Genomic DNA, 16,723 nt, shown 5'->3' on the forward strand with positions numbered 1-16,723 from the left:
TGAGCGTCACTGATGAGTCTTATGTAGACGAAACGCGCGTCTGGCGTATAAAATTATAATCCTGGTACTTTTGATAACTATTGCCATCAGACTTTGAGTAAAATATATATTTATCAAACTGGTAATACATAGGAATGATCAAAATAACAATGTCCTTTAAATTATTCTTTGATATGAAAAAAACAACGTTACCTGATAAAAGGGTTTTTGTTTAAATTGAAAATGACGTAATGATTAAAATGACGTCACATCTAAAATCCCTCACAACAGGACCAACCTCGTCAATAAAGGCAACAGTAGTATACCGCTGTTCAAAATTCATAAATCGATAGAGAAAAAACAAATCCGGGTTACAAACTAAAACTGATGGAAACGTATCAAATATATAAGAGAACCACGACACAACAGAGACACAACACCGAAATGTAAAACACACAGAAACGAACTTTAATGTAACAATGGCCATTTTCCTGACTTGGTACAGGACATTTTATAAAAAAATGGTGGGTTGAACCTGGTTTTGTGGCATGCCAAACCTCCCGCTGTAATGGCAGTGTTAATAATAACATTAAAATGACAACATTACACGACAGGGCTACAATAAATAAATGGGAGAAAATATAGGTTCGAGAAACACACGAATAATATCCATCAAAAGGTAACAGGTAAAAAAATATTTTATACGCCAGACGCTCGCTACGTCCACACAAAACTATGTTCGGATGAAAAAACTTTGAAAGCCATAACAACTACATAGTTGAAGATCGCCGAGGACTAAAAGTTTCAAAAAGTTGTGAGGCCAGGGTTATCCGCCTAGGACAAAAACATCATCATTATCAAGAATAATACATAGTTTTGCAAACAGTAAATTTTATATAATGACTATATCATAGAATATACATGATTTAACTGAAGTGGTGACTAGTTAAAGAATAAAAACGAATACATGACAATCACAGCCGTGTTAGCCATATTCATTGCAACGCCCAAAGTGACGTGACGTCACATTTAAATTTCTAAAACGTGTTCCGAAAATTAAGAAGGAATTTGGATGAAATTCAAGATTAGATTTGAATGACTTATCTAACTTACATAAATAACAGTGAAAATTATAATACTGATTAATAATTAATTGTAGTGAGTAGTAATAAGATAAACGTTACGGTATTTCTTTTTAACATTAAAAGATGTTAGAATTTAAAAAAAAAGGAACGCCTGCCTCATAAACTATAGAAGCATGTTCAAAATTCACTGAGATAATCACCTTTTGCGTAAAGGCACACAGGATAAACACTTACTTGACTTTAATGTTATATAAAGATTATCCTACCACCTAAATAGTATCAGGCTTTCGAATCCTTCGCAATTAAAACATACAATTATCATTTCATATTTGCATGAGAGAAAAAACAATATCCCACAGAATACCAATACTAATTAATCTTTTTTGCAGCTGTTTTAATTTGACTGGTGTCTGATCACATCCTGTAACTCAATGCTGACCATGGAAACTGTACTATCTATTTAAAGATATTTACCATCAATAGTTTGAGCATTTATATTTATATTGTTTCACCCTCCGTTATAATGTGACCTCTGTTCCTTATGTTCTACAAAATACTGTAATTTTCCTAATTGACTTCCGATTTCGTCGCTGTTGTCTAAGCGCAATGTGAAATTGTACTTTGTGTAGGAAATTAATAAAAGTGTTAAAAATATACACGAATGGACTGATAGTTCATCAACCGCATTATCGACAATTTAATACATTTTTTATACTGTCAACTCTTTAATATGTAGAAACTTTAAAAATATGTATAAAGAACTAAAACAATTTCTTTGAATTTTATTTTTCAAATTGATTTGCCTTTGTTTTCAAATAAAATATAATAAAATAAATACGATATATCCAAAAAGAGTGAAATCGATAAAACCCGACATAACCAAACACTCAACTATCTTAACCAACGGAACGACTGAAAAGCAATTTTAATTGTCTTGACCATGTTGACTGGTTACAGTAATTATCTGAAGAAAATGCTGTGTCAAACCTTGTTTTATAGTCTTCAATATATGTTCTTCCATTGAAGGTATTTCATTTTACATTATTATCTACAATACTGGTTCCAAAACGACAAAATAAGATGTTGGCTTGTTCGTATTTATCATGTACGAAATAATAACTTACTATAAACTTCGAGTTATATATCATCTATCAGATCATTTACTATTATGAAACTAGGGCATGCTAGAAAATTCATGCGTAGATATAAATAAAGGGAAATTTTGGATATGCACGTGTGAAGCTCTTAATTACCAAGAGTTGTGTCTATAAAAGTTAAGGGCGTCATAAGATTTATCGACAACTCATTCCGTTTATCTACATTTTTTTGTAAAATAACATAGGAGAAAAGTCCTTTGATTTGAGAAGTATTGGTCCTTTGATCAGGACTTATCTAAGAAACGCTTCACGATTAATTGCAATTCTTGTATTATTAAAACCAGTACATCATAATATATTAGATTATCAAAATGCACATTTCTATATTATAAAGCTTTATACATGTTTTGTTTGGCTATACTTTTTTGTACTTTTTGGTTTTGCAGCTCTTTGATTCTTTTTTTTTTAATTTGGATTTTCAAATATTTTGGCCTGGAACATCAATTCAAATATGTTTTTGTCGAAATGCGCATCTGGTGCAGTCAAACTGTTGTCACTATCATAGTACAATATTTCGAAAGAGAAATAGACGATTCATTAAAGCAAAATGTAAACAAAGATATCACCGCATTTTTAATACTTTACCGATTGAGAAATACATAATCTAGTAAGTAAAACCAGAAACCAAATGTATTTTTACCATTGAAATTTGACCAAGTGTATATTTTTTAAGAATTTGAAGATGTTAATTTCAAAATGCTTTTTTGGTAAAAACTGTTATTCCGAAATTGTTGTCTGCTTTGATTATTGCAAATTCCGAAGAGTGAAAACATATGCAAGATTAGTTATTGCAGTTTCATGCATATCTTCATAAAGATATATGCGTATCACATATCTGAATGCGGATTCTTGTTATGACGATACTCACTTTGTCGCATTATATAACGTCATTGATTGTGAAACATAAAGAGATCAATTGTTCCGAACCACCGTTGACTTTAAAAAAAAACCGGAAAGATACATGCGACAGGTTCACATGTATATGTATATAAACAAAGGACTTGCACACACCACACTTTCATAAAGCACATTTTTTAGTCAACTGCTAACATGCATATCGGAATTGAATGCAATTGTTTCACGTTCATGTATGACACCTAAATCTCAAGGCTACAAAAAAAGCAATCGAGACAGTTTCCAGTCTCACAGGGTTCTTCTCTTTGTCAATATCATACACATCTTTAACGTCAGTCACCCTAGTGAGCCTGTAATTCAGTGGTTGTCGTTTGTTTGTGTGTTACATATTTGTTGTTCGTTAATTTTTTTATATAAATAAGGCCGTTAGTTTTCTCGTTTGAATTGTTTTACATTTTCATTTCGGGGCCTTTTATAGCTGATTATGCGATATGGGATTTGCTTATTGTTGAAGGCCGTACGGTGACCTATAGTTGTTAACGTCTGTGTCATTTTGGTCTCTTGTGAACGGGTGTCTCATTGGCAATCATACCACATCTTCTTTTTTATATTGACACTAAGTTAGAAAAATCTGAACAGAAATCATATATTTAAATCTGCCTTACCTACAACGCCATCAATATTATAGTTTATCATATAATTAGAGAAAATAACTTAGAATTTTTACTGTAAAATAATAGCATGAAATTTATGTGCATTCAATATTTTCGAAATGGTGTTTACCAGGCTCATATGACAAGTTTGTCACATTGCGTCCGGCTAAATGCCTTTCAGTAATGTTATCATATAGCATTCCTTTTTTTTTTTAAATTCCTTGGTAAATTCTGGAAAGTACGCATCATTGGTACGTTTTCAGTGAAAAACATAACAAAGTAGGGAACAAAACAATTATTTTGAAACAGGAATATATATTATGTGCAATAAATGCATTTTTAAGTTTCCATCATATATAGAAAAAAGCTTTTCGTTGACTTTTCCAAACATTGTGTATTATGTTTTATTTATTTTTGTATTGTCAATATGAAAATAAAATACACTGTTGGTTTTCCCTTTGTTGATGCATATGATAGAAAGATTAGATTTTGGATTATTATATTTGGCGTCCGACGTCCATAAACTTTTCGCTTTTTAAACTTCTATTTGAGAACAATTTAATAAAAGGATCAATATATTAAACTGATTTTTTTTGTTGAAGCATATGATGAAAAGATCATAACATGTCATGTTTCCTATCCGATGTATTTTCAGCCCTTTGCAAAGTTTTCAGAAAATAAACTTTTTCGTACAAACATAATGGTCAAGTATATACAGACTATTATCCAATATAAAAAAGAAGATGTGGTATGATTGCCAATAAGACAACTATCCCCAAAAGACAAAAATAACACAGACATTAACAACTATAGGTCACCGTACGGCCTTCAACAATGAGCAAAGCTCATACCGCATAGTCAGAGCTTTATTTTAAAATGTATAAAAAGCCATCGTGGTAACTTCACTATTAACTGTAAGACAGACTTTCCTCTCAGTCGAAATATTCTGTTAGGAGGACGGAAGATCGTAATCAACTAACTACAGTTAGCATTGTCCGCATCATGGCTTAATCTAAGAAAAGGAATCTCTCGCTTAATGTTTCGAAAAAGCGTCTTAAAACAATGGAATCAAGATAATATCATTAAGTAAATGATATTGTTTTTGTAAGTGGATACTTCAAGTACCACATTGATGGAACCGTGTTGGACAACTATTCCCAAGGGATCAGTGTATATAGATATTGACAATTCTAAACTTACCCTGAGTCTGTAATTTCGTTCCCTATTCCGTTGATTTTCCTTAAATAGGACATCTTACACATGTTTGCATGTTTGCAAATAACAAAAATACCGAACTCCGAGGAAAAGTCAAAACTAAACGTTTCCATTCAAATGGCAAAATCAAAAGCTCAAACACACCAATCGTATGGATCACAACTGTCGTTTTCCTTGGTACAAGCATTTTTCCTGCGTGGAAAAAAAGTGGACTAACCTTGGTTTTATAGCTAGCTAAACCTCTCACCTGTATGACCGTCACATGCAATTCCAATATATAGACAACAATGTGTGAACTAAACAAACAAAATGAGTAAAAATGACGAAAAAAGGGGTACAGCAGTCAAAATTGTGTTATAACATGAACTACTATATAAACCAACTAATATGTCATAAAAAATATACAGGCCTATAGACAACAAAGTCTTATTGATTTGAAATGCAACAATATGGTTTGGTCTGATTTGTTTACCGTAAACATCAAAATGACCCTGCTATTTTATTCATATTATCCAATGAATCTTTTGTTTTGTTTATGAATTAGGTTTTTGCCCTGAGGTTTATGCCATTAGTTTTCTCGTTTGAATTGTTTCACATTTCCATGTCGGGGCCTGTTCTAGCCGGCTGTACGCTTTGGATTATTCTCATTGATGAATGCCGTACGGTTGCTTATAATTGCTTACCACCACTCCATTTTAACTCTGGTGGATAGTTCTCTCATTTTCTATCATATCAAATCTGCACATTGTTATGGTAAAGATAAATTGAGTGTGCATATACATCACACACCGGTTTATTCTTTTAGCGTTTATTCTTAAATGTGCATTAATCTCATTACTTTGTTTAAACGGTGAGAAAGAAGCACTTTAGTAGGATGTTTTATGATTTTTAGGAAGTAAATATCGAATTATACATATCGTGCAGACAACAGTTGCGTTTCATAGAAGTTAACATGAAACTAACAGTTATTACTTATGTTCTTTTAAAAAAGATAATTCTATGATTAAAAGTGCGGAAATGAAAAATATGAGTTTTGTTTGTTGCTAAAATTTACGAAAGTAGACTTTTGAAACGCTTGAGCAAAACAAAAATAGAAATGAATTGTCACGGTTTCTTTAATCAATAGATAATATACTAGAAAAATACATAATGTAATTCAAACCTTAGATCTTTATGATATTTTTTGTAAATGTATCAAATTCAAGCTGACATCAGTGATCATTTATACAATGTGAACTTTTCGTACAAACATATTTTGTTTATGTTGCAATATATCATCATATATAAACGAATAGCTGCAGGTAGAAAATACTTAAACAAATTTCACTCCTTTCTTCTCTTGCTTATTAAAAATGAAAGAAATGATATTAACATCCAGATATATTGTAATTTGACGCATAAATCTTCAACACTATGTTCTAGTCATTTATCAATAATGATCGCAGCTCGCAATTTCGTTTCTTTTCTGTATGTCTTCTAATAATGCATCAAGAATTGCCCAAAACTCGTCTAATTTTTTTTTATTGTTATTGTGTACATATCGTAGTTACACATTTTGCAACTATTATTCCTCCTTACACTTTTCCTTGTGGTAAATGGATGTCCTCCATACATTGTTCTCTTTGAATAAAATTCAGTCGACGGATACACTAATTTTCCTGCATAGTTTCTTGAAATGAAACTTTAATATCTCAAGGGCACCCACACGGACATGTTCATATTGATGAATTTAACAGAACCGTGTGACTCTGACCACAAATAGCGAGAATCCTCTAACTTATATATCAAAGGAATGTTTGATTATAATTTACAAAACAACAATTTTGTTATAAATGTACTTCATCAACGGCTTGCTATCCTTTTACGATCAGTGCCTTAAACATCTGGCTTTTTCAAACAAACAACGTCTGAATGTTTTACTTGAAGAGACATACAAAGTAAAATTTACCGAAAAATTGATATAATATAATATTTGACATATCTGTTGGGACAAAAACAAAACCAAGTCCTTTGTTTGTGCAAGATCTTTAACTAGAATGTAGAATCGAATGCCATGACTCGGCAAGTTAAGAACGAGGAATACAATAGCCACTACAATCAACATAACTGTCAGTCTCATTTGTGCATTCGAAAGAATATTGTGGGGCGGTGAGTAATATTTGTTCCCGCGTTGTGTCACATGCTTGAAGCTAAATTTCCGAATAGTCACGATGACAACAATGTTTAAAACAAATATGGCGACGAACGGAAATACAAAAGTTATACCCGTATCAATATATGTGATGACGGTTACAAGATGTCTGTAATCGTTGTTCAATTGACAAGAAACACCGCCTGGTGTTGGAACAACTTGAACTGTGAAAAATGAATGGCTATAAAATAAAATACCAAATACTGTAACTACAGTTCCAGCAATAAGTGAGCGTCGTTTTGAACAAAGTCGATATCCTCTTAACGGAAAACAGACAACAATGAAACGGTCTACCATAATTAACACAACATACCAAACTGACAAAAAACTTGACACATAAGCTATATACACTGATACCAAACATAAAACTCCTGTATTCACCGTTGAATCGTGTATTGTTCCGATCCATCCGAATATTAGTGCAATTAAAAAACAAGTATCCGATACTCCAAGCATTGCCAGATATATACTAGAAGGATGTTTGTTAAAACTTGTAAACACAAAAACTTTAAAAGACCAAACGTTTCCAATGACGCCGATGACAGAGATTAATGGTATGGCATATACATACAGTCCTGCCACAAAGTTATAGAAAACAACACTATCGTTCTTGTGTAGAAATGCTGAAATCCGAGTTAAATTAGTTGCATTTGTGTAATTCTCCATGTCTTTTCCCTTCTCACCTGAAGTAAAAATATGGAATATTCAAATGAATTTCTGTTAGTAAAAATCTCATAACAAAAGCATTTTTTTTTAATTTCTGGGGAAGTAATAGAATAATGTCGACATAATCATTTTCTAATAGAGATCGTTTATCCGTTTACCATATCGAGGTTATTTTAACAATCATTATCATGACAATATATCATGTATCATGTTTGCTTTTTTGATTGAAACTTGAAATCAGTTAAAAAGAAGAGGGATTGGAAATTGATAGAATATTGTTTTATTTATTTCTATATTGCAAGATTAATATCCGACGGTAATAAAAAGTATAATCACGAAAATAAATACTAAACTCAGAGGAAAATCTAATCGGAAAGTCCATAATCACATGACAAAATCAAATGACAAAACACATAAAATACGAATGGACAAGAACTGTCATATTCCTGACTTTGTACATGCATTTTAAAATGTAGAAAATGATGGATTAAACCTGGTTTTAAAGCGCTAAACCTCTCACTTTGATGACAGTCTTATCAAATTCCGTTATATTTACAATGATGCTTTAATTAAACAGACAAAATAAATAAAATAGTCAAAATATGGGTACAGCAGTCATCATCGTGTAACAATTTTAAAAGGAACAATTTAACAGAACACAAAAACATCTATCTACAAACACATTCATTGATTCGCGTGTCTGATGTCAGAATTTTTTTTACGTCACATATATTTGTCGTTCAATGTTTATACAAAGAATTCAAAAATTTCTAGCATACAGGTTTAAAAATCAAAAGTATGTAAGAATTAATTTCAGAAATAGACCGAGATTTAAAATAGTCTAAAATTGAGAATGGAAATGGGGAATGTGTCAAAGAGACAACTAACCGACCAAAAAGCCGACAACAGGCGAAGGCCACCAATGGGTCTTCAATGCAGCGAGAAGCGTGCTTAAGCTGACCCCTAAAAAAATGTATACTAGTTCAGTGATAATGGTGGTCATACTAAACTCTGAAATATACACAAGAAACTAAAATAAAAAATCGTAGAAGACCAACAAAGGCCAGAGGCTCCTGACTTTGGACAGTCGTCAAAATGTGGCGAGGTTAAACATCCTTTTGAGATCTCAACCCGCCCTCTATATATCTAGCCAATGTAGAAAAACAAACACACAACAATATTTGTAATGTTTGACTATTATTAGTTATTGTTATAGAAATAAACTAAAAAGGATTACAACTGATGAAAATGATACTAGTGTATTGAGATTCTTTGAAAGACATTACAATGATGATAAATTAACAGATCTGGTTTTTTTTTTTTTTTTTTTTAAATTTACACAACCAAGTACTATTGAATGATTATAACAACAAAATAAAAGTTCTACGTTAAAGGCAACTTTATACACTTTATCCCGCTTTTAGTATTTGTTGAAATACTTAGTTTACATGACCAAATAATTCTCAACTAAAATGAGATTATCAATCTCAAGTGGGTTGTACTCAATATAATATTTGCATAAAAAATTTAAAAAGCTGTATAACAGATTATTATTATGTCTTTCAGAAAAGACATAAAATTCTTTCATTATTGCATCATATTTTGTTCCCAATTAAGTATTGGTTTCTTCATAAAACACGAAATGATTTTGCAACTAAAGGAAAGTACTTACGATTGTTGTGACAGCTAATAAATGATTTACGTATGTTGTCCAATAAATTAATACAATGTTTACTAAAAAAATTGTAAAACATTTGTACATATTCTACAAGGTCAACAGATGTGTCGTTTCATACTGTGACATTATTACACATTCAACAAGAAAATAATTATGTGACCCATAAATAAACATAAACACCATTTCAAAACGTTCAATAACAAAAACGGTAATAATCTATTTGCACTAGATGCGCATTTCGACAATTATTGTCTCTTCAGTGATGCTCGAGGCCCAAAAATACAAACAACTATAGCCAAAGCGGGGGAAGGAGTTTGAGCTAAAACGTACCCATCTTATGATAAATAAAGGAACATTAAAAATAAAATAAAATGCTAAGGGGGAGAGTCCTTAAAAAAGTACAAGAATATATTCAAAGGAAAAGAAAAAAGGCGAACAAACAATACTCAGTTTAAAGGCCTAATTTTTTATCAATATGTGCCAATCTTAAAATGCTTCTTCGAATGCGAGTAATCAACTTTACTGTATAGAATTCCGTTTAACTTTATTAGGTACATTGCTGACGCTTTTGTGGAAAAACTCGCAGGTGGAGCTCTGGTAACATAACAATAACATAAAATAAGCTAGATTTCGATTAATCATATCGTTTTTATTCCAAGATCTAACGAACTATTATAACGCTTTTATATCTATCCGTAGCTTTGGCTACTTGCTGTAACAAACTATTGACCGAAAAGATATCTAACTAATATTCCGCAAAACATTATGCATTTCTGTATTGCGTGCTTCAATATGTGCGATAAATATCACTCACAAGCCTTTTATTAGAGGGTTATTGTTATTATAGTACATGCATACTTTACATAAATACTACTTATCGTCATATTTTAAGATGCATCGTCAACAAAATTGCAAAGAAGTTAGCATATAGTGTTTTTAGATTTGCAGTATAATTGTGGTTAATGACATAGAAATTCAAGTGGTTCAAAGAACTAAGTGGACGGAAACAGTAAAGGTGATACATGCCAAACAAGAATGTGTCCTCAGTACACGAATGCCCCACTTGCACTATCATTTTCCATGTTCAGTGGACCGTGAAATTGGGGTAAAAACTCTAATTTGGCATTAAAATTAGAAAGATTATATCATAGGGAACATGTGTACTAAGTTTGAAGTCGATTGGACTTCAACTTCATCAAAAACTACCTTGACCAAAAACTTTAACCTGAAGCGGGACAGACGGACGAACGGACGGACGGACGAACAGACGGACGGACGGACGAACGGACGAACGGACGCACAGACCAGAAAACATAATGCCCCTCTACTATCGTAGGTGGGGCATAAAAATATCAGATGAAAAGCTAGAGGATTTGATAATTTTAATACTATTGATACTATCGACTACCGGTATTGCAAAATTTAATGAATTCTGGAATAACAACTGATGTTTAAAGTTCATATATATTTGTTTGTGTAATGTGTGTCTTTGATCCATTATCAATTGTGTTAAGTAGTAAAGATATGACTCAAATGCCTACTGCCCATATTTATAATGCTAGATTTATTAATTATAAAAGTTGTTATTTTATTTTTCTTCAGTACTATACACGTTTATACATTTCAACGTCACTAACCCTGAAGATTATAATACACCACAAAATAACAAACGCGCAGTCTATTAAACGATAATATACCCAATCAAGCTTATGGAGAGATCAGTATGACATATGTATGGGCTTGACATAGTGTATCTCAGTTCTTATTATGCATTTTCAATAATTTTCTTAACATTTTAATTAAAACAAACTCGTTTGATATGACTTTAAATTATCATAATACGCTATTACAAAATTTTATATTTTCAGGGACGATCATTCCTGTGAAAAATAAAGAATAATATAAAATAAAGTACCAACTGCTTCTGATATTAGAAACATATGTCATATAAATGAAATCAATAATGTTAAACAAATAAACAAAGATTCTTTTTGTATTTTTTGTTTTAAAAGCATTACGAACCACATTTTACATGAAGCACGGAACGCGCGTCATACTCAAATTGTGCAAATGATCAGTACTTTTATGACACTATATAAAAAGAAGATTTACATTCTTATTATTATGTTATTATACTACAACCATGGAATAACGAGTTATATCAAACTTTTCTGGTTTATCCTACACATTGTTGTGATTTTTTTTTTTGGGAGAAGCATGTCATGAATGTGGCATTTGAGCGGGAAATGTAATAGAATTTTGGAATGCGTTGCGCTTGTTATCTGCTAATCGAAAAGACTGATTATAATAAAACATATATATCATATAGTTTTTAGAACATAAACTTCCAAAAATACCACACACGACGGAGAGATCCTTATCGAATTGCAAAATCAAAACCCCAAACACATCAAAAAAATTCAAAAACTACTGGCATATTTCTGACTTGGTATAGGGATTCCCTCATATCGAAAATGGTTTTTATAGCTAGCTGAACGTCTCACTTGTATGACAGTCGCATGGAACTATTTGAGAATTATGTGTGAGCAAAACAAACAGTCATTAAAGATAAAAAATATCCAAAAATGGGACACAACAGTCATCCATTTGATGTTTGACCCATTATAGTCGAATCCGAATTCAGTTCCGATAAACTTAAAAAAAATATTTTTGTCACATGTGGAGCAGAATTTGCTTATCCTTCCTGAGCAAAAAGTAAACTACATAATACCGAACTCCGAGGGCAATTCTAAACAGAAAGTCCCTAAGCATTTCAAAATACAAAGCTCAAACACATCAAACGAATGGATGACAACTGTCGATATTAATATCACCCCCGGTTGTGATCGGTTCGTGTTGCTCATTATTGTGTTTTTTAGACAGTTGATTGCATCTTCGTCGTATTTTTTATATTGTCATAGCGTTGTAAGTTCACTTTGACATATAGATTAAATAACACTTTGGCCTCTTTCTCCTCTCTGTTTTAAAAGGACAATTCTGAAGATTTATGCACACGGAAACATTTACTAAGTTCTCAGTCCTTTTTTATACTAGTTAGTAAAATCATCATAAAAATAAAAATCAAGAAAACTTGAACATAAGTATGTGTATATAAGCTAGACACGTTGAGTGGACAAAAAGTGTACCAAATATTTAGAAATGAACAAGTTTTTAATATGATATAGTTAATTTCTGGTTTGTGTTTTGGTTTGTGTTTTGGTTTGTGTTGCTGCGTTGTCTATTCGTCATTATTCGTTTTTTGCCATGGCGTTGTCAGTTTGTCTTCGTTGTATTACTTTGAATACCCCTTTGGTATCTCATACCTGGCTTTTTACTAATCTTACCATATTTGTGTTAATAATTTGAAGAAAAAAAATCATAACAGTTGTACAGCTGTATTACATAAACATTCTGGTAAAAAAAGCTGTAAGAGGATTTGAAAGGATAACACTTTAGCAAATGGATGGATGCACAAGCGTAAACAATATGTTAAATGTACGTGATACGCAATCAAAATATTTATCGACATTCATAAATGCATTTGATTTTTTTACTGCTATTTATATCGGTGAAATTTGTTTAATTTGTTACACTAATCAACACTCCAAAATAAATTTTATTTCATTTATGTTATAACACGATTAGCACCTTATCAGAAAACTTGCTATCTTGCGTTTGTTAAAACAAATGTAGTATTCTCCAAATTTTTGCATTCATGTTGCTTTTTTCTGGCGGTGCAATGAGACTCCATTGCACTTAAATGATGTTCGTATTCAAACAGAGGAAGTATGACCTTCAGTTATTTTATGTTAACATGAACATGCATTTTCGATAGAGGAATCTATTGATTCATTGGAATTTGGTATTTGCTAAATAAATATACAACCCAAAAAATGTACATAATTAAGTGCGCATAGAGCTAGTTTTGATGATTAACTGCAAGAAAAGTGCTGTTTTATATATTGCTTTCTTGTGTATTTAATACAATCGGGCATCGTGTTTGCAATTTTTAAATATCTCAAATACCAAAGATTACAGCTGACATTTCAACATTTGTGTTTACTATTAACACTCAATCATACAAGTACATACTTTTTATAGTCTGCTCTCTACCCTTCTATGAAGTAGTTACTGATTTTATTATTGCCTACTTTTGTCAACACTACAATATTTATATATTGATCATAAGAGACTTCATCTTTAATCAACAACAAATGTGTAATACTTTTTGATTGACAATATTCTTAGCCCCGTAAAATATTTATAATATGTTTAAAGTAGATTATAGTTCTCTCTTCGGATTTAAATGATAACGCTTAACAATAGATTGGATGATGCAAATACAAGACTTATACGCAAGGTTATGTCAACGTCCTAAATGCAAAATTTCTTGCTAATGGCATTGGTTTTATAAAAGTTTCAGCACAATTATTTAGTCAAATTTTCTCACACAGTATTATTCTACGTCTTCACACCAAAAACTTATATTACAATATCAAAAGTATTTTTCGAGAAAATAAACTTAGAATTAGTGATCCATTACGTCGATTTTTTTTTCTAGTAAATTATTTTGCACCGCATCAGACGACATTTGAACGAATAGAAAAACTGTGAATACGTTGTTACCTCCATTATAAATGTTACAGGAGAAACATTAAGGTATGATTTGGAACAGCCTTACACTCAATATTGATGAATAAAAGCAAAAAATAAATCCTTCGGATTTGTACACTTCATTTCATGTATCAGGGTAATTGTTTAATGATAACGAGTTAGTGAAACTCTGTCAGTCAACGCTGTTTTATTTCTACGTGTTGTGGTATTTTTCCACCTACATTACCATTTTGAATGAAGTATAAGGTAAATGATCTGTTTCAAAATAACACGCTTTTTAAAAATTAAGTATACAAAAAACCACCGAACTAAATGAAAAATGTATTCGGGAATCCCCTTAAGGGGGCTCGCGGGTCTAAATCGTTTTTTTTTAATTTAATATAGGATTTCTATATATTTTTCTATAAATGAACTTTATCTTATACTTAATAGAAAAATGAAATAAAAAAATGAGGTCACAATTCATTTACGCTCACAATCTGCCTTCTAAAGAAGCATACATGTTTGTTAATGTCCTTTTTTTCTGTTGAACTAATAGGAGAAATAGCTGTAATATAGAAATAAAAAAATAACTAAATTACAGAAATCGCTTAAATTTTACAATAATTTAGTTTATGTACAGCTTATTCCAAAACAACAATAAAAAATATAGGTCACCGATGAGTTAAAAAAAATATTTCAATTTTAATGCCAAAAAATGGCATTTTTGCACCAAAGGAAGATAACCTGGAGCTTTTTCAATTATATCTACATTTTAAAAGTCATCTGGGGCCAACAAGAATTGATTTTTTGGAATGATTTTAGTACCATATGATAAAGTAACAACTACTTAAGGTAATAAATAAAATTTGTAATGAAAAATAAATGTTTAATTTTTTTCTGAAAATCTTATACCCGCGAGCCTCCTTAAGTGGAAAAATCAAAAGTTCAATATCAAACCAATGTAAGACAACTGTCGTTTTCCTGACAGGCATTTCCGTATGTATAATATGGTGAATCAAACTAGCTAAATATCTCACTTGTATGACACTTTAAAAGACTGTTGCAAATTGAATGTATATAATTAACAAATCTAAACAAGCAGACAAAAATTAATGATCCGTGTCTTTGTTTTCGAGACATAAACCATATATGAATTGACAGGAAATGGTTCTCGCTTGTTTTTTTCATTCATTTATCATAAGCACATTTTTTTCAAAACTATTAAAATAACAAGGATTTTAAAAGATTTTCGAGTATTGTTTTTTTTTCGAACATATTTTTAATAAATTAAGAAAAGAAAGGATAGGGTAAGATGGTGATAAGTTTTCAATGGCACGACATAGATAAAACCGAAACATTTCAAATGTCTGACAAAAGTAAAAAATACGAGAAGCGAACATCCTTAAAAGATATTTGGTGACCGTATTTTTATTTTAAATTCTTTTTAACAAGGACATTGACAAAGACCAATTTTGATAAAGAAAAACAAAACGTTGCATGCAGGTTTAACCTCTGATTTATTTGACATTTTGAGTTTGTATTGCATTTAATCAACTTATGAATGTGATTATAAACAGTGCCGATTGCGCAAAAAACATATACAATATTCGGAGTTATAGTTAAGTGAATTATACATTTCTTTTTTTCACAAAGTACGATAAAAGCTTTGCTATTGATGAAGAAAATGTCAAATTTTTTATTCATTAACTGTATCAATCTGATTTACCAAATTTATCCTGCATTTACGTAAAAGATGCAGATAATATATTATGTAAAGACGGATAAAAGTTAACTTAGTTCTTTTAGATGAGATGCAAATGTCGTTACAGATAAGATGTGATCAACTCGTCTCCTTTGTTTTGACTTTATTCGACTCAAAACCATTTCTGCATCTCAAAATGATTGAAGGTAATAGCCTTTATAATTTCTGACACGATCAGTAATTGTTTGAGCGTGCTTGGAATTGTTTTGCAAAGACTTTTTCTTTTTACTATTAAACATTGATTCATTACTAAATCTCAGTAAATGATCATTTGTGTAAACTTGAAAATATCTTTAATCTTGAATTAAAATTGTTCCATTTTTATAATTTAAGAAAGGTAAAACGGTAAAAATTTCAGCTTCATATACAAACTTTAAACAAAATATGGTTTTCACAACTAAAATAAATTTGGATGTGTCAGCTCAGTCAAATTTAAAGCATTGCACCTGCAGTTTTTTAAGTTTTTTTTATAGATATATAAATGCAAATGTTAGCCTTTTGGCACTTGACATCATCTCTTTATCCCCAATGCTCTTCATTTGATACTTATTTTGCTTTTTAACTATTTTGATCAGAGAGACACTGACGAGTCTTCTGAAGACGAATATGTCTATACGTGCGAAAGAAAAAAGTAAAAGAACAAATATACTGAACTCCGATGAAAATCTTAAAAGGAAAATCCCTAATCAAATTGAAAAATCTAAAGCTCGAACAAATCAAATAAATGGATAACAACTGTCATATTCCTGACGTGAAAATGCATTTCCTTATGTAGAAAATGATAGATTGAACCTGGTTTTATAGCTAGCTTAACCTCTCACTTGTATGACAGTCGCATCAAATTCCATTATATTGAGAACGATGCGTGAACAAAAAAAACCCAGAC

General features: G+C 31.1%; 1 protein-coding gene across 2 annotated transcripts in view; it reads right to left on the bottom strand.

The window, feature by feature from the left end:
• Nucleotides 1-6,053: 6,053 nt before the first annotated feature.
• LOC139485042 (G-protein coupled receptor daf-37-like) overlaps nucleotides 6,054-16,723 on the bottom strand; it is a 55,968-nt gene continuing 45,298 nt past the window's right edge. Inside the window, exons 1-2 of one of the 2 annotated variants that reach the window (XM_071269145.1) lie at nucleotides 9,474-9,599; nucleotides 6,054-7,818 (exon numbers count right to left, since the gene is read on the bottom strand). In XM_071269145.1, coding sequence (XP_071125246.1) covers nucleotides 6,812-7,818; nucleotides 9,474-9,555 — 1,089 coding nt within the window. In that variant the 5' untranslated portion in view covers nucleotides 9,556-9,599 and the 3' untranslated portion in view covers nucleotides 6,054-6,811. Of the gene's footprint in view, nucleotides 7,819-9,473; nucleotides 9,600-16,723 lie in introns of those variants that run through there. The other variant, XM_071269156.1, reaches the window with a different exon arrangement.

This window comes from Mytilus edulis, chromosome 1 (genome assembly GCF_963676685.1).
Source record: "Mytilus edulis chromosome 1, xbMytEdul2.2, whole genome shotgun sequence".
Lineage (NCBI taxonomy): Eukaryota > Metazoa > Mollusca > Bivalvia > Mytilida > Mytilidae > Mytilus > Mytilus edulis.